Source organism: Magallana gigas, chromosome 5, assembly GCF_963853765.1.
Source record: "Magallana gigas chromosome 5, xbMagGiga1.1, whole genome shotgun sequence".
Taxonomy (NCBI): Eukaryota; Metazoa; Mollusca; class Bivalvia; order Ostreida; family Ostreidae; genus Magallana; species Magallana gigas.
Window position 1 is genome coordinate 34,093,213 of NC_088857.1, and position 18,571 is coordinate 34,111,783.

General features: G+C 32.2%; 1 protein-coding gene across 13 annotated transcripts in view; it reads right to left on the bottom strand.

Moving 5' to 3' along the window:
• The window catches only part of LOC105332384 (transient receptor potential cation channel subfamily M member-like 2), a 70,260-nt gene that overhangs the window by 43,234 nt on the left and 8,455 nt on the right, over positions 1-18,571 (bottom strand). For 9 of the 13 annotated variants that reach the window (XM_020068972.3, XM_020068971.3, XM_066084681.1 and 6 more), the window contains exons 2-13: positions 16,266-16,460; positions 14,680-14,771; positions 13,349-13,393; positions 9,128-9,308; positions 8,521-8,701; positions 5,386-5,549; positions 4,638-4,827; positions 4,233-4,342; positions 3,583-3,680; positions 3,016-3,224; positions 2,348-2,448; positions 1,429-1,467 (exon numbers count right to left, since the gene is read on the bottom strand). In XM_020068972.3, coding sequence (XP_019924531.3) covers positions 1,429-1,467; positions 2,348-2,448; positions 3,016-3,224; positions 3,583-3,680; positions 4,233-4,342; positions 4,638-4,827; positions 5,386-5,549; positions 8,521-8,701; positions 9,128-9,308; positions 13,349-13,393; positions 14,680-14,771; positions 16,266-16,412 — 1,557 coding nt within the window. In that variant the 5' untranslated portion in view covers positions 16,413-16,460. The remainder of the gene's footprint in view (positions 1-1,428; positions 1,468-2,347; positions 2,449-3,015; positions 3,225-3,582; positions 3,681-4,232; positions 4,343-4,637; positions 4,828-5,385; positions 5,550-8,520; positions 8,702-9,127; positions 9,309-13,348; positions 13,394-14,679; positions 14,772-16,265; positions 16,461-18,571) is intronic. The other 4 variants (XM_011434963.4, XM_011434968.4, XM_011434971.4 and 1 more) reach the window with 2 other exon arrangements.

Here is an 18,571-nt window from a genome sequence, read left to right on the forward strand (position 1 = left end):
TTATAGATATATTAAAATGCTGCACTGTTACTTTTCAAAGGTTCAAGAAATGAATATAAATACAAACATATACAATGTATATGCTTTGATATGCAAAAAAAACTGGAAAGATTTTAGTAGCTGTAAATTGTTTGACACGTACCATAAAATAATAAATTGTGATGAATTTATGTAAAGATTTGCTTTTATGTATGTATAGTAATGCATGTTAAGTTTGATTAAGAGCAAAGGTTGCATTATAATTCTTTGATGGCTGTACTCTCAGCTATATAGAATGAAAATAACATCAACAACAAAACAATTTGAAAGTTGAATTTGATTTCGAAGATAGGTTCATGTGGATAAGATGCAAAAGCAAATTAAATTTAAAGCATTTTTGCGGCATGATCGAACTGAGTTCCAACATCCAACCAAAATATCTGCAGTTTCTGTTTGCCATCAGACAGCATATGCAAGATTATAAATGGGAACATGCGTTCTACTACACTGGCACACCAAGGGCAGGAGATCGAAAAAGCAATATCATTAGGAAGTCAAAGAAATATACCATTTTTTAAATTTCAGCCAATTAAATTGCCAAATTTGTTTAACAGATAAACAGCCTTATAATATGCTCTGGCAGATATCTGTAAGACTTATAATTGAAAGAAATTTATAACTAAAGGCTCGATCCAGCTCTGTTATTTTATTTTCAAAAGTCCAGGATATTTGTCTATGACAGGACTTTAATGTCTAAATAAAATTATTTTTCAAACTAATGTCTAATAATATAGGAAAGTACAGACCATAATTGATAATTTTTTAAAAAAATTAAAGGTAGTAGGAAGGAAAAAATGAGTGACAAGAAAGAGCAAAGCAGTTCAACACTTTGAATAAGTATTACAAGTTGATTCATCAGCAAAATTACTTAATTTTTCCATGTAGCAACAATATGTTTGTAATATAACAATGTTGCATTCTTTTACTAATCATGAATTACATTTATACATTTGGAATTTAAGTTTTACTACATGTACTTAGATTATAGTCCATGGAACAATAATGTAACCAACTTTAACAACCTATTGTATTGTGATTTTAACCTTTTTTTGTCATTATTACTCCTACTGTACATGTGATCCTTGACTGTGTTCATGTACATTTGTATATACTGATTTCGAATCTCAAATACCAGTGAACTGGTCTTGAGTGAATAAAGAATTGAATTGAATTGTATCAATCAATTGCATCAATCACTTAAAACATGTGTATCTGATGCATTATTAATAATTGCTGAGTAGAACTTATTGTTTATAATTACATTACTATTAAATGTAATAGCAAGTACTTTTAACTATTTAACATAATTCTGAATGAATCTACACAGTTCTAGCATGGTTCTAGGAAATCTAAGCATTAGTTGTCACACTTTTTAAATCTAAATCATACCACATCTTTGTTTCTGTGCCGATTAACACCCTCCTTATACTGAAAACATAGTTCTACTGTAATAGCTTAACAAATCTATATATAGATAAGAGAAACATCAAAGGTTCATCTTTGAGTCTTCCACTTCTCAAACATTGATTTACAACTGTTCCAGTAAGGGTCATGTAGGAGCAACTTTTCAATATTGGCAAAAACTAAATGTTCATTCATTCTTACCGTAGTTAGCAGTAGGGACAGATTCAAAATTGTTTTTGTCATCATAATTTTGCTGTCTATGTAAAAGAATCAAAGTCCATGAAACTAAGGAAAATTTGCATGGTTAAAGATTTATGAATATTCAGATAATTCTGGTTAGTAGCTTAGTATCTTATTTATTTATTTTTAAAAAAAACATAGGAAAGACCACACAAACATTTCATGGAAAATTAGAAGATTATAAAACATAATATCATATGTATGACTGATGTATGCTGTAAAAGTGGTTATTTACACAATTATGCATTTTCTATGGTCAAACAATATGCATGGGTGTTTAATACGCGGATGTGTGATTCATTACTCTAAAGTTTTGAATTTTTTACCATACGCATGGGGGTATTTAATTACACAGTTTTAAGCTTACTGTGTAACTAATGTAAATTTCCCACTCCCCTAAATAACCACTTTTACAGTAGCTATAAGACTGATATTTTATGAGATTAATGTAAGAGGGTTAAAATGTTCACATCTACTCAAGGGCATTCTCATGTGATCTCAGTAGGGATGAATTTTGCGTTTAAGTAGCATAATGAGATCATCTAATAATAAATTCAACTGTTAATTGTTACAAGTTATGTTATTTCATGCTTCAAATGAGCTCAACAAGCTCAAACATTTTGTAAGTCAGATATTATTGATAAAAACTTGATCAACTCTTTACCTGAATGAAGCGATCGTCTGTAAAGATCTCACTTTTGGCAATGTCTATTCTGTTCCATGCTAAAGCCAACTTTAACTGGTCAAAAATTTGATCCTTGTTAGCTGCGAGATAAAAGGAGAGTGCTTGTTTTAAATACATGCATATCAAAAAATGCTGAAACAATAAAGAGACTGCAAAACCAAAGACAAAGTTTATCCATGCAGCACTCTCAATAACACATAAAAAATGTCAATGATAGAATACAGCACACCTGTGCAATGTGATAATTTATATGTTTTAACACAATATTTCATTATCTTCTTTTCTTTTTTTTCAAAATTCACTTCCAAACTCAAATAAACAGAGCTTAAAATTTTCTTGAAATATGTTCAACAGACACAAATAAAGACTATAGAATGCAAACAATACTTTCATTGTCTTCCCTTGACCTTTGGAGGCTTCTACCTCTGATCTCACATTGACCACAAGGCCATAAATCTTAGACAGACTTACTTTTGATCTCATTTTTACTTTAAGCAGAGGAATCAACATAATCAATGTGAAAAGTGGGACCAAAAGAGTCACTCACCAAGAGTGAGCTTGTTTCAAGTTTTATGGCATTGGAGCTACATTTGTAGTTCACAAATGTACAGTATTTTTGACAACTTATGATTCTCATGATGACTCACCTCTTAGTAATGCCTGCAGGATGGCCCTGTCTATATCCTTGGATGACCCCCTACCTCCAATACTGAATTCAAACACTGTCACAAGGTCACGGTTTTTCAAGGTCTCTTTCACCATCTCACAATGTCTCACAAGATTCTTCTTTCCAAAATTCTCTTCCACCTGATTTCGAATTTCTGCTTCCACTGAGGCATCAAATATTGTCTGTGTTCTGTCAAAAAGAACATTGAAGAGGTTGATTTACGCTTGGCCAACATTCTGATTTTTTCAATTCCCACCTGCCCACCTGTCTTACTGTTGAAAATTGTGATTTTCAAACCTGTCAGTTATTTCTAGTATTAATTAGACTAATTGCTTAGCTCAAGTTCAAGTTTAGTTTATTAACTTTATGGTTCAAGAAGAACATTAATTTACTAAGTATACAGAAAACATAAATGCTAATTGTCAAAAGTGGTCATACAGAAAAATGGTAGTAAAAATGGTCGTTTAACAGAAATGGGACTTAATTTCACATGTTCATAAGAAAGTAATGATAACTGGAGCATATCTTAGAATTCCAATTTACTAACATCTTTTTAGTTTTTCCCTCTTGATCTGTTGCACCTATTTCTTCTCCTATGGAATTTTGATATGCATATGCCAATATGTCTGCTGCTCTTCCAGATCCCTAAAAGGAAAGGTTATAGAAATGCACAGTCATAAAGTCCAGCACCAATGAACTACATGCATTCAATAAACAGCATCTTGTTTTGCCAACTGTAGATTTGAAACTTTAGAATTAACTTTCAATCCTTTGCAGGAACATCACTTGCACATTTTAATTTATAACTTAAGGGAGCAATATTGTGCACAGTGACATTGGGATTGTTATTGAGAACTTTAACTGTACTATGACTATAGGTGTGTTATAGGACACTTTGCAACTGTACTACAACTGTATATGTGTGATAATGGCCACTTTACCTGCAATATGACTATGGGATTGTTATCAGACAATTTACCTGCACTATAGCTATGGGAGTTTTATTTGATATTTTACCTGCACTTTGACTATGGGAGTTTTATTTGATATTTTACTGCACTATGACTATGGGAGTTTTATTTGATATTTTACTGAACTAGGACTATGTGAGTTTTATTTGATATTTTACCTGCACTATGACTATGGGAGTTTTATTTGATAATTTACCTGCACTATGGTTGTTATTAGACAATTTACCTGCACTATGACTATGGGAGTGTTATTGGCCACAGCTTGGTGGGCTGTCTCCAGCGTTCCTGGTCCCCCCTCCAAAACTAAGAGCACCACAGGGACATACACCGAGGCGTCTACAGATAAAAGACAAATCCATTACATAAAGAAGCATTCTTTGTCATTTATATGACATCTTCAAAAATTACAATAAGAAATTTCTTTTTACTGGACATCCAAACACATTTTGATTAATCACTTTGGAGAAATCAATTGTTTACGTTCTTACTACATGAATTCTGAAATGTTTGGTGAAATAAAAAAATAAAATTGATTTTTATTAATTAATGTTACACAAACTCACAATTCAACCAATGTTTCATAAAAAGATATATTTTATAACATTTTATTTATCTTTCATAGTTCACTCACTTTTCCCAGTGTTGGTTTTCATGTTAGCAATAGAATTTTCCATCCAAGCTCGGAATGGGATCTCCACTCCAAACTGGTGCTGTGTCCCATTGTCCACCAGTACAAAGTGAGTGTGGTTTGGGTCCAAAAAGCTTTCCTTTGGTCTTTGTTTCTTTCCAAGTCTGTAAGAAGCTGGCCACTTTCCCCGACACTGACGAAATAAAAGTTATCAATTTATATACCAATCATTCATGAATGAGACATTTTAAACTGATATAAATAACACTTAATTAAGTTTTCTGATAAATTGGGATTATGTGGCCTTGAGAAAGTGAGAATCCGCATGCGATTTAATATCTTCAGTATACAGGTAAATATGTTACTTCGTTCCCATGAACTTATTTCCACTGCTTACAGATATGACTTACATGTAATATTGTTTAGTTTTGATCTTAAGAATTTAGAAATTAATATCATGATAGAATGCTGGATAGAATTTTACATTTCTTGTTTGAAAAAATATCTTAAACGGTGCACAGATGACTTGTAACTTTGAAATAAATTTACTGGCCTATAAAAAAAGCACAAAACAATTAACAGGATTGGATGAATGGAAAAACTGTTAAAACTGAACGATAAACCTAATTGCACTAACGCACTATACGATAAGGTTAACACACGATAGAACAATAAACATGCATGTTACAATAGGATTGATACCTGATATGATGGGATAGGACTGTAAAAAATAACTTTGCTGGTACTATACCTCAGAATCTGTAAGATCCTCTTTGTTTTGTATACAGCCCCATGTGGCGACCCCGATGACGATGATGGGATTAGTGGAGGCAGACACCAGTCCGTAGTCCCTGACCGCCTCACCCACATGCTTCATCACTCCAGCATTGGTCCCGCCGGTAATAATCCAGGCTCCTAAAGGTACAACGTCAAGACAATCATATACACCCAGTATTGTTCTAATACTAATACTAATACTAATACTCTTTTTTTTAGAGAACAAACAAGATAAAAAAAAACAAAATCAACCCTTACAAACAATACTATTTTTAAAGGGCATGTAAGTAAAAAATTCAACAAAGAAACATTCAAGTATGAAAAATATGAGAAATTCTGAAACCAACAAGTTTTAGAGCATGATTTACTGTAGGGTATGTTTCTGAAAGTCCATTTTTCTTTAGATTTTTGTGCAAGTTTTTAGACACAGGGATATATCAAGTTCCAACCACTTTTTAAATAAGATATTCAGACACACAGCATTATGACTTCACACTGATTTGAATTTGATTTTCATTATTAAATTAATAAATGTGAATTCAAATTAATACAGAAAATCCAAGAATTACAAGCAGCCATTTCTTTAAACATTTATTTAAGAAAATTCAACATACATTTTGTTCTTTGAAGCATTATATATTCTTTGAAGCATTATCTATAACAAGAGGCCCATGGGCCTCATCGCTCACCTGAACAGCAGTTCCTTGTAACATTACATTTCGTAGCATATGCTTTTTCTATTTTAAACATTGAACCCCTTTCTGGGGACCCAGTATTGGTCCGAGGTTTATGGTTGGCTTAAACAACATAAATAGTAACATAGGAATGAAAATGTGTAGCACTGTGGTGGGACGGCACGTACACAGCCTGAAAAACTGAACGTAGAAGAGTTCCACTTCAAGAGGAATAACTCTCAGACTGTACAGAACATCAAGAAAGATAACTCTTGGTTCCACTACATTAGAGTTTACACAATTTGAGGATCCTTGCATAGTAATCTCACAAACTGTAGCATTTTAGTTCTCGAGAAAAACATTTTAAAAACATTTTCAATATATCTTTTTCTATGTTAAACTTTGAACCCCTCTTGGGGCCACAGTATTAGTTGGAGTCCAGTGCTAAAGTTTTAATTATTTGGAATCTACATTATTTAAGGATGCTTGCATAGTAATCTCACAAGCTGAAGCATTATAGTTCCCTAGAAAAAGATTTTTCAACATTTTCCCTCTATACTTCTATGCTCAACTTTGAACACCTCTAGGGGCCCCAGTATTAGATTGAGGTCACGGCTTTTATAATTTCGAATCTACCCTATTTGAGATGCTTACGTAGTTATCTGACAAATTGATGCATTAGTTCTCGAAAAGAAGATTTTTAAACATTTTCCATATATACCGGTACTTCTACATTTAACTTTAAACCCATCTTGGGTCCCCAGTATTAGTCCAGGGGTCACTATTTTAAAACTGTCGAACCTTCATTATCCAAGGTTGTATGCATGATAGTAATATCACAAATTGAAGCATTGTAGTTCTCGAGAAGAAGATTTTTTAACATGTTACCTTTATATTTTTATAATAAACACTGACCCCCTCTTGGGGCTCCAGTATTGGTCCGGGGGTCACGATTTACCAATTAGGAATCTACATAAGCGAAGGATGCATGCATAGAAATTCCACAAACTATAACATTGTAGTTCTTGAGAAGAAAATTTTTAAACTTTTCCTTTATGTTTTTTAAAATGTTTAAATTTTGAACCCCTCTTGGTGCCCATCAATTGTCCGGGGGTTACGATTTTTACAAATAGAATCTACATTATTTAAGGATGTACATGTATGCATAGTAATATCCCAAACAGTTGCATCATAGTTCTTAAGAAGAAGATTTTAAAACATTTTCCTATTAATATAATTATGTTAAAATCTAAACCCCTCCTGGGGCCCCACTTTTTGTTCGGGGGTCACGATTTTTACAATTTAGAATCTTCACTATATATACAAGCTTTTGTGTAAATATTGGCATTTCTGGTGCAGTGGTTCCTGAGAAGAAGATTTTTTAAACATTTTCATATGTATTTCTATGTTTAACTTTGAACCCCGCCTGGGGCCCCAGTTTTGGTCCGAGGGTCACGATTTTTACAATTTAGAATCTTCACTATATATACAAGCTTTTGTGTAAAAATTGGCATTTCTGGTGCAGTGGTTCTTGAGAAGAAGATTTTTAAAGACATGCACCCTATACTCACTGTTTCGCAATTATCTCCCTTTTGAAAAGGGCTGTGCCCTTTATTTTGACAATTTATAATCTCCTTTCCATAAGGATGCTTTGTACCAAATTTGGTTAAATTTGACCCAGTGGTTTTTGAGAAGAAGTTGAAAATGTGAAAAGTTTACAGATGGATGGACAGACGGACGGACGGACGATGGACAACGGGTGATCAGAAAAGCTCACTTGAACCTTCGGTTCAGGTGAGCTAAAAATGTCTGGGGATTTAAATTCAACATACAATGAAAGAGCACATGTCATTTCTTAATCAGTGGTAAGAATATATATGTGCAGTCATTCAATATTCAGCTCATCAAACCTTAATTAAGTATAACTTGTCAGATTACTGCACATACATGCCTGAATATAATGTAAGCACCTTATTTAATGTTATGACATGGATTTGGTCAGAGATATTACATTGAGATATGTTTGTCAAGTACATGTCTAATCTTCCTTATGAAATCTATAGGAATTTTCTTTCTCCATATAGATTTTTTCCCCCATGATTCTTCTTTATCTTCAAATTCTTATTTAAGATTTAACAAACACAATAGCAGAATGCAAAGAAGTAGAAAATTAATATATCTAGCTTTCTTCATGTAAACTTAGCCGAATGCAAAAATCAATTTTGCAACATTTGAACATTGCTAACTCGATCCTTCCACAAGGACACACATAAAGCAAACAGAACATTAATTATATATAACTTAGTTGTAAATACAGTTTTATTTGGTATTTTCATATTGCAAATCATGCAGTGAGGCATACAGTTTAAACACAACACTGACTCATAATTAGCTCATTTAATCTTATTGTGCTTACGCTATCATCTTCAACTGACCTGTACTGCGGGCTACTTTCATAAGGCCACGCCTGAACTCCTCCTTGAGTTTCTGTTTCATGGTGAAGTTTTTGGCACCCCCCGTCACAGAGATGAGTAGGTTGGGTTTCTCTAGCCCCCATACATCCATCATCAGTTCCATCATATCCTTCATCTTTGTATCCACATCCACACGAACATACTTTCAACAAAAATAACGCATCATCATTGAAAGCCAGATAATTCATTTTCTTTAACTGAATTATCACTTTTTTTGCATGCAAAAATCCAATTAATGATATACTAATTAAACTTTCACTATTTTGCAGTCTGAGGGTTTTAAAGATTACGTTTAATTAATTATGACAAAACTTGATCAAAGGTTTCCAGGCATGATTTATGCATTGAATTACCCCACATAACAGACAAGAGGACAATCAAGTGTCAACAAATTTTGAACAATGTTGAATTGAGAAATAACATTTTCAGAAACTTTCAATTACTTCCAACATTTCAGATATATAAATTATCCCTATAATTTACAAATGTCTTCAAACAACCAAAATTCTTTCAAGTTACAGGTAATTAAATGAAATTTTGTCATTTTTCATATTTAAAGGGAACTTACATTTCTTTCATTCTCTCCAAACCCCAAGAACTCCACAGTACCAAATGCATTAGTTCTGGTGGCCTTTGTATGGGTGTCCACTTTCCAGTCCTCCATCCCAGAGGTGCCGGAGGACAAGGACTGGCCATGGGTGGACCTGGGGTAGCCACACCTACAGATGGGTTCTGCCTCCGACTGGATACTGCAAAACAGAAAACATTTGTTATTGGTAACCAGATCGGCAGACAAATCGTCAAATTAAACTTACCAGGGAAATCCTGTTATTGTTAATACACTGTAGTTGTTAATTTATTTTACTAGATTGAAAAATCAAAATTCAAATCTTAACAAGGAAATCCTTTGGTGCAGTGATTTTGTAAATTTAATGTACATACAGTATGCAACTTGGTTCAGAATGGAAAACAAGTCATCACAACTCAACAAGCAAATTCTACAGAGCAATAATACTGTAAATGTGCATAAATAAGTGCACTCAAATTTGAGCACAATTTTCCTCTTCATCTAATTAACGTCATGATCATATATTAGCCCACTCAGCAACAAGCATAAGGGTTTAAATCGTATGTTAGGGGAATGTGCTTGAATTAGCCAAGAAGTGCAGCAAGTGCAACAGGCGCCAAAGTATGATTACTGCTAAATTAAGTATGCATGTTTACAGCAATAGGCACTTAATAATGAATGCAAGTGTTTTTTAAAAACTCTGATTACCGGGTAATTATCCATTCCATTAAATTGCAAACTTTGATAGAAAAATACAAGGGGAATTAATTAATTTTTTTCTATCATTCTCTAAATAAATGGTTCTTGTTGATTTTGTTCAAACTTCTAAAAATTCTTAATAATTACCCATTCTTCTTGTACAAGTATTTCACTTGCTAATTTTTTTAACCACAATAATGAAAATAATAAAAATGCATATTTATCAATGCAAATATAATGTTGATTATCATCTATTTATATATTTTACTCATTGGACATGAAACTAGCAATCCATAAGAGTAAATGTGGGTTTTTTCCATTCCCAGATAATAAGAATCAAATTGAACAATTGATAAAGGCAGTGGGATTTTTTTTCAGTTCTAAGATAAATCAAAATACATGTATAACAAATGGCACAGTTAATGCATGGTCTAGAAAAACAGTGTGCAGTAGTTTTAGCTTCAATTTTAATATAATTAGAACTATAACTTGGATGGTTATATTTCATTGATAATCAACAGTATTTGAGCGAATTCAGTTGATGTTTTAGTTAATGCCAATGTAGGATAAAGTCGTAATTTCTGAATATTAATTGTTTAATATACACAAATCCATGGTGAACCATTCATATGAACTTAAAAATATACTTAATACAAATACAATGTATTAATATTTCTTGGAATCAAAATATTAGTTCTTTTATATTTTAATATTTAAAAAAAAATATTTATCATTTGTAGACTTACCATATGGTCAACATTTTTGACACCCCCCCCCCCCCCCCAACCACAACCAGCATAATCAAAGTAGATCAAATTTTCATGTTTGTTTTCATGTTAACAGGGCTTGGAATGGGAGATAAATGTTGCCTACCCCCAGGGCAAATCACATGACTTAAGTTTAGTACATGTACTTATTTCTCAACAATATATTAGATTGCCATTCAAGAGCTTGAAAATGTTTAGGCTAGATTGCTGAATAAGAGGATAGGCTGAGAAACTAGAGGCATTTTTTTTTTCAATGATTGATCAATTTTTATGCCTAATGCTGTTAATCAATGCTCACTTTATTTTATGATTCTTATCAATATAAGGCCAAGGTTTTATTATCAAACAAGTTTTTATATACCAAGCTTAATTGGAAGCCAATTAATTCAGGACATATCTCATTTTTTGCATCAAACTGAGCAACTGATTCATCATAAGATCAATATAGAGGATGAAAAAAAAAATGTGCCTTGTAGAAAGAAGCCTTATTTGCAATTCTCTCTATGGCCTTTGGAACACATTAGTAAAATGAAGCTATAAAATCAAAATAAACAATAAGTAAAATCCGTCGAGACTGTCACAGTGAACCATATAGGTAATCCATAATTTAAATGCCCAAGAATTAGAGGAAAATGGTACCATGGCATGGAAAATGTATAGACAAACACATAGATATAAATGTGTATAATATTTGTTTGTATATCAAACAAGAGGCCTAGGGGCCATACAGTCACCTGAGTACTGATTATCAGAATGAAAGTACAATACGAATACTGTAAACCAACTTTTATTCACGCGCTAGAAATTTTTTCGAGATTCGCGAGAGCCTCGTCGTCGTGAATATTTCTCACCACGAACCAGTCTTTATCGTAAGGTTTGTTATTACAATACTGGTCAGGATAAAGCTTGATCGCAAAAATTAGTCGCTGAGAACCAGTTTATTGGAAGTAAATCGCGAAATAAAGTCGCCACGAATAAATGTTGCTTTACAGTACTTGTACAATGAAACTCAATTATACATTAAAACCTGTCGAATTCTACTAAATAGTGTTAAATTAATGTTAAATTTTGCCAGATTAAACATTACATCAAGTTAAGAGGACATATAGTGATAACATTTCTAAATCTTCATTGACTGCAGTACATGTGTATCTTGACTTAAGTTAATTAACATATGAAAATTATAATCTTCCTTGCATAAAGATTTCATAAACTATTTACTGAGAAGAAAACTAACTCAACACTTTTGAATAAAAATTTAAACCCAATATTTGCCACTTTCTGAATACAGGCAGTCAATGCAGTTTATTATTTTTCTCCCATATACAGTTGAACTTGAGCACTGATACCTCGAATACAATGGATATGTTGAAGTGATTTGTAAGTCCTAACCACTTATTTTTCAACTATTTTACCCTCAATATCTTAAATACTCGGATATCTCCAAGTTTTTAAACAGTCCCATCTATTTGGAGATAACAAAGTTTGACTGTATATAAAAATTTTGCCCCTGTATTCAGAAATTGTTCTTTATCAACTATTAATATATCTTTGATAAATGCCATGTTTGAAAAATGTAAAACATTTCTACTCTAGCTTACTTCAATAAATGTGCAATTTTAAAACCATTGCCTGACGCATACATTCTCATCTTATAAAAAGTTTAAGTAAAATTGGACCACCAACCCCTCATATTTTGGCTCCTCCCTGACCAAATATAGGATCCTGGGGTTATTTTATAAATAAATCTGAAATGTATTCATACATGTATTACTTAGCTGTTATATTATTTTCACAATTGCAGTTACAACCTCAATTTTCTTCAGAGAAACTATTTTCAATTTATGGTTCTTGAGAGGAAGATTTTTATGACACCCCAACCTATTTTCTATCTTTCCTTATTATCTACCCTTTGGAGCAGACCCAGTGGCCATATATTTTTTAAAAATTCTGAAAGACCTCATTCCAAGGGTGCTTTAAGAAAAGTTTGGTTGAATTTGGCCAAGGTGTTCTTAAGCAGATAAAATATGAAAAGTTTAAGCAGGCAATGTCAATAACAATGACAATTATAATAATGATTATTGACATTAACGGACAAATTTTTATCAGAAATGTCCACTTGAGTCTTTGCCCCAGGTGAGCTAAAAATTGAAAGAACCCATTGCAAATGAGTTATTCTTTTCCTAACATTTTCAAACTAATAAATTCTTTAAATAATCATACAAATGTATTTGAAAATGAGAAAAAAATGAATTGAAGCTTATATAATGTATTTTATTCATAAAGATTAATACCTGCTATTTCAAACGTACTTTACCCAAATATTAACTTTTAAATTATTAATCACAAATTTAAACCAGAGTCTGATAATTTGGAATAAGGATATAATTAGCCTGCCATGTGTGTTCATTTCTTAATGTCAGATGCATTCATTTATGCCAATACCATTGAGATAACATGTCAGTGCATTATAAGTTCAGATTTAATTGAGTCAATAAACATCATTGCAACCAGCTCCAACTTTTACTCATTTTTTAAATGAGGCTGTATGTCTACTTCTCAAAAGCCAATATTGATCTAATCTATAGCTTCATTGTATTATCTTAATTAGCATCCATTTTAATTGCATTTCATGCATAAGCTTAAATCTGCCAGCAATGGAAGTTGTAACTATAGACTCTAGATCACAATTGTAAATGGATAACAAGGTGTAGAGTTGATTATAAGAAATGAAGTCAGTCGGTGTAGGTCTTACCCTGGTAAACCTTTGCCTGGGACTCGTACAGGAGGCAACAAGTCACTAATAATCAAAACACAGGAATATCATGCCAGCTACCAGAGTCATAAACATTCACAATCAAGGAGAAATAATAAAACACTAATAAAAATCAACAAATTATTGGAGTACTGTTACGGAAATGATCACCAATAGTATCTAATAGTATCTATTTTAAGAGAGAGAGAGAGAGAGAGAGAGAGAGAGACTAGCATACTTAATGGTAACAAATTTTTATCATCCACCAACCAATTTTCTAATAATAAAAAAAATTACACATTAAATAAATGAATTTGTGCAAAAAATATTTTGATTGTGACATTACTACATGTATCACTGTGAATATATTGAGATAAAGAGTGACAGTCAAAAGAGTCAAACGTGAGAGCATGTGTGTCAAATAAAGATGTTTGATAAATCATTATTTGATTAAGATATAATCTTTTCTATTGTAGCCTTACAACTGTATTTATATATCTATGTTAATACTATCATTCTCATATCTCATAAAACTTTACCCTGACAATAGTCTATATATAAATTATACATTCACACACAATACTATATATATCGCACACTGTCATCAAACATTACTCTACGTCAATACATATAGAAAAGAAAATCTATATTTTCCAATACACATTAGCTTCTGTGAAGTGAGTATAGTTGATCCTCATGCAATATTTCATTGACTGTATGGTCAAAATCTGTACAAAAGTTTCCATGTTTGTGAGATAATGAACTAAAGCAATTTATTTAAATTTCTATTGATTACAAATTTCAGTAACAGAGAAACGAGACTGATCAAACAGATAAGATTAACAGAATAAAATCATTAAATGTACCAGCAGTATACAACTGGCTGTCAACTAACTTGCGGGGGAGGGGTGCACTGAATGGTGTAATGAAGTTCAACCGCAGATGTAATAAATGATAAGGTAATTTAAAAGTACACTTTCTAAAGTTAACAAAATATGTTACGCATTTACGCAAACTACGTCATAGCCTTCCCTTGTTTTGGAGCAACGCGCATCATCGAGACTTTAATACATTATGAGAATTGAATCTATTTTAGGTTTTGTTAAGTATCAAATATAGATTATTTGCATGAAATGAACGGTTCTTAAAGACAAATATCTATAAAGTGGCATCCTATCGATATCTGTGACCCAATAGCTGTAATAGAATCATTTAGTCTGCTTTTATAGCTTATATGGACGTTTTGTTGTAATCAAAATAAAATCCCCTAAAATATAACTTCCCAGTTTCTTCAATCTCAAAGAGAATGTCTTTAGAAAAAGCTTGTTTACCTATTGACGTTGGTTGGCTTCTCCACAAACTTCGTACAGACTCTCATTTTGATGTTGTCCCTGATCCATCTTTGTTGGTACGTCATTGTCTCCTGTATGACAAAAAGTATTGCTCATCATCAGACCAAAATTTAGTCATAAATGGTTACTAAATATAGGGAAATATTCACCCCTGTTTTATTTTCACCCCTTTTGCCCTCGTCGTCAGTGGGCGAATTTAAGACATTCCAATGTCTCAATTACTGTAAACGTACGTAGTACATTTGGCTGTGTATTCTACTTAGCGCTTTTGGCAGAATGTGGCTTCCGCTAAATCAAGTACATTGCAAAATGCCATGTATATATGTATTAGAATAATCACATTCAGGAATACGCTAATTCAAACCCAAGCCAACTTGTTCAAAAATTAATTTCTGCCAAATATTGTACACACCAAATATGATACATTTACAGTAATCTCTCTAAGAACAACTTTATCTGGGCGAATTCAAGATGGGGCGAAACCGTTTGCAAGTGAAAAAGGCGAAAATAACACGGGGTGAAAATAACCCTGTATACAGTATTTCATTAATATTTGTATATTAGTGGATATTTTCTAGTGAAAACATGTTTTACAATACATGGTATTTACCAAAAACATCAATGCTTTTCAAACTTTTAACACTGAGCAATAATAGAAAAGCAGGGGATATTCTTTATAGTTGATATACCTTGCTATCAAAATAAGTTGGGGTTGATAACATAAAGAATCAGTGAATGTACATGTATGTTGATGCATATGACCGGGTAATGACCCTATATGTGTTAATTGATTTACAGCTGCAGTTTCTTTGCAATTTTTTTAAAACTCTGAGGATAGGTAATGATTATCAAACATAGTTTTAATTCTATAATACAATTACCATGATTATATTATATTTTGCCGCTGGCTGAGGTTTGCAAAAGTTATTTATGATGGCATTGTGTATCTTATCACTAGCTGCTATGATTTAGTTTAATTCATAATATGAAATGTACACTCTATAAAGTAAACAAAAGTTCTCATTCTACCATTGGTATGGTCACAGTTATATATGGCTGAGAGATTGCAAAAGTTAAAAAAAATGTGTAATTTTTAATTCAATTGTTCTAGCTGATCTAGTTCTATCATTTTGCCACATCATCATAGCTTTGGCCATGCTCAAATTCCTAATAATTCATTTTAGGTTCTTACTCTAATCTTTAAGTAGTTGTTCAAATTCTAATTGCATCATAGCATTTTTATGATCTAGTTCAAACTGTCAATGGCTGCATGTACACTAAAGTTCTAACTGTATCTAGTCCTTGATAGATATTTTAATTGTTCTACATTGCCATTGGCTGTGCATATGCCAAAGTTCTACAGCCAATGGCAAACAGTATCTAGCCATTGACATATTTTGCCATAAACTTCTAACCATATCATATGCCATATTGATATCTTTTACTTTATTTGCCATTGGCTGCTGGTATGCTAACATTCTAACTGTATCTTGCCATTCAGATATTTTTTAGTTCTACCTTGCCATTGGTTTTAGGTATATGCTCAAATTTTAATTGCGTCTTACCACAGGCGCTGCCCCCACATTTTCTGCATCCACTGCCTCCTCATTGTAATGGAGACTGATCAGACTCTTCCCGTGGCTAGGCGACTCCATGTTTTCAATGGTGTCCATCGGATCAGCGGGGCTGACCTTTGTAACCTTCTTATCCATTTAGTTAGGTCATCTTCTTCGGCCTCGCATCATCATTATTTCCAACGACTGGAATTTTAAAGTACAAAAATAGCATTAGTTTCTCTTAATTTAATCCTCAGAACTGACTTATTTACTTGAATCATATTGGTCGATTGTCACTTATTGCTTATTGATTAGTGTAGCCGTGGTGATCAAATGCATGCATTAAACATGTTGATTGGTGTTATTAAATAAATCCAATAAGGCACTACAGTGTATGTGCTGCACTGAACTGGTAGCACACTCCAGTTTATTGCTAATATTTTCAGTTGAGTTGTAAAACCCATGATTCTTTAAAGATCTCTTACTACATGGTTTAATTGCACCACCATTTTGTTTTTACATCTGCATAAAACATTTACACTGTATCATACAACAGGATTTTTTATGCAAGGATCTATTTTTGCTAAATTTTGCTATATCATCTCAAGTACAAAAAAAAAGTGAAAAAATCAATCGATTGCAAAAAATGTGTTCATGCAATTGCAATTAATGTTATCTGAGTCATCAATTCAGAAATTGGCAAAAAATGCTGTTCCTCTTTTAGAATCAAAACATAAATATTTGCTACAGCAGGGGAAAAAAACCCAGTTATGTTGAAGTTATTGCATCACATTTGCCTAATCATTCTTTATATGTTTTGACCCTTCTCTTAAGAGAACAACTGCGTTTAACCATTTATCTATACTAATGCAAGGTAATATGTTAAAAACAACAGTGTTTTTTGATGAAAGTTTTTTTGGCAAATTTAATAGGTTGGGTGGTTTTAAAGGAACAATTGTTGCTATTTGTTACTACTGTACGTCATACTGTGATATTACTAAACCTCATGGAAGAAAATTCAGAGCTTTGTAAGAAATATTGAAAATATCAAATTAAATAGGATTTTAGGCTTGAATTATACTTTTTGACTTGTTTTAAACTGAAGAACAGTTCTTGTTATAGCTAAATGGTTTAAGGTGGCTCACAGTGCACCTTGATAAAGTTTCTCATGATCAAATCAACAGAAAATTACATGGTTATGATGGATAGTATGATGCATAAGAAGTATATAAATATATGTGCAAAAATATGCAGTTTCATATTAAAACGTGAATGATTTTCAAAAATTAACTAAATATTATGAATAAAATTCCCTAGGATTTGAATTTAACTCATGATCTTATAAACTTGCATCTGGAACCTAAAAAATATTTTGCTAGAGGTTTTGCAAGTTAAATTAAAAGCTGCATGCGCATGGTGGCCATTCCGGAACAAAAATATCCTAGGCTACTTGGTCAGGTTTTATCTTATTTGGTTTAAACAATAGACAAAATAGTCAAGATGGCGGATTTGTCATAAAACCATTATGGTAATCTGCCAGCATGATTATCAGTTTCAGTTCCATAAACATAATCGTTGAAGATGTTTTATTGGCTAACCACTTGAAGGAACATGTTTTGCTCTGTCTTTGAGATATTGCATGCAAACCAAAGGAATTATCTTAAATGATTTTGTTTAACCAATGTGGAAAATTTAGTATCTGGTCAAAGTCCCCTCATTTTGTGATAAAACTCACAACAATGCAAAAATATTGGAGATTTGTTATGTCTGCAAATACATCAGAATGAAATAATTAACTTTCAGTGTCAAGAAAGTTTATGATAATGTGTGTGATATAATTATAATGGCTGATATGGTTGGGTGGATGGTGAAATGTCCTTTGTTTCAAATGTAAAACATTACCTTAAGTTACATAAAGAAAACATTTCGAGGATCCCAAACTCTATTCCTAAAATTTTTTTTCATCAAACAAATATACAAATATCTGAATGCAACATACTTTTTTGCTATTGGTGACCTCAATCTGAAAAATTTAATGGTATTTTAAATCTATAGTGAGTTGCCATTTCGCAACTTTGTCTTAAAGCCTGTGTCAACTTTGTCCTGTGTTTTTTTGTGTTTTGAACATATTCTATTGATTAAACAAAAGGATTAGAAACAAGTTCTAACAACTTACAAGTCTCCTCTCCTTAAATAAATATAACAATAGTTGTCATCATGCATATGAATTTAGAACAAAAGAAAATATAATATTGATATACAAAAAGAAATATTATTTAAATCTCAAGGATTCGTCTATATAAACTTTTGTACAG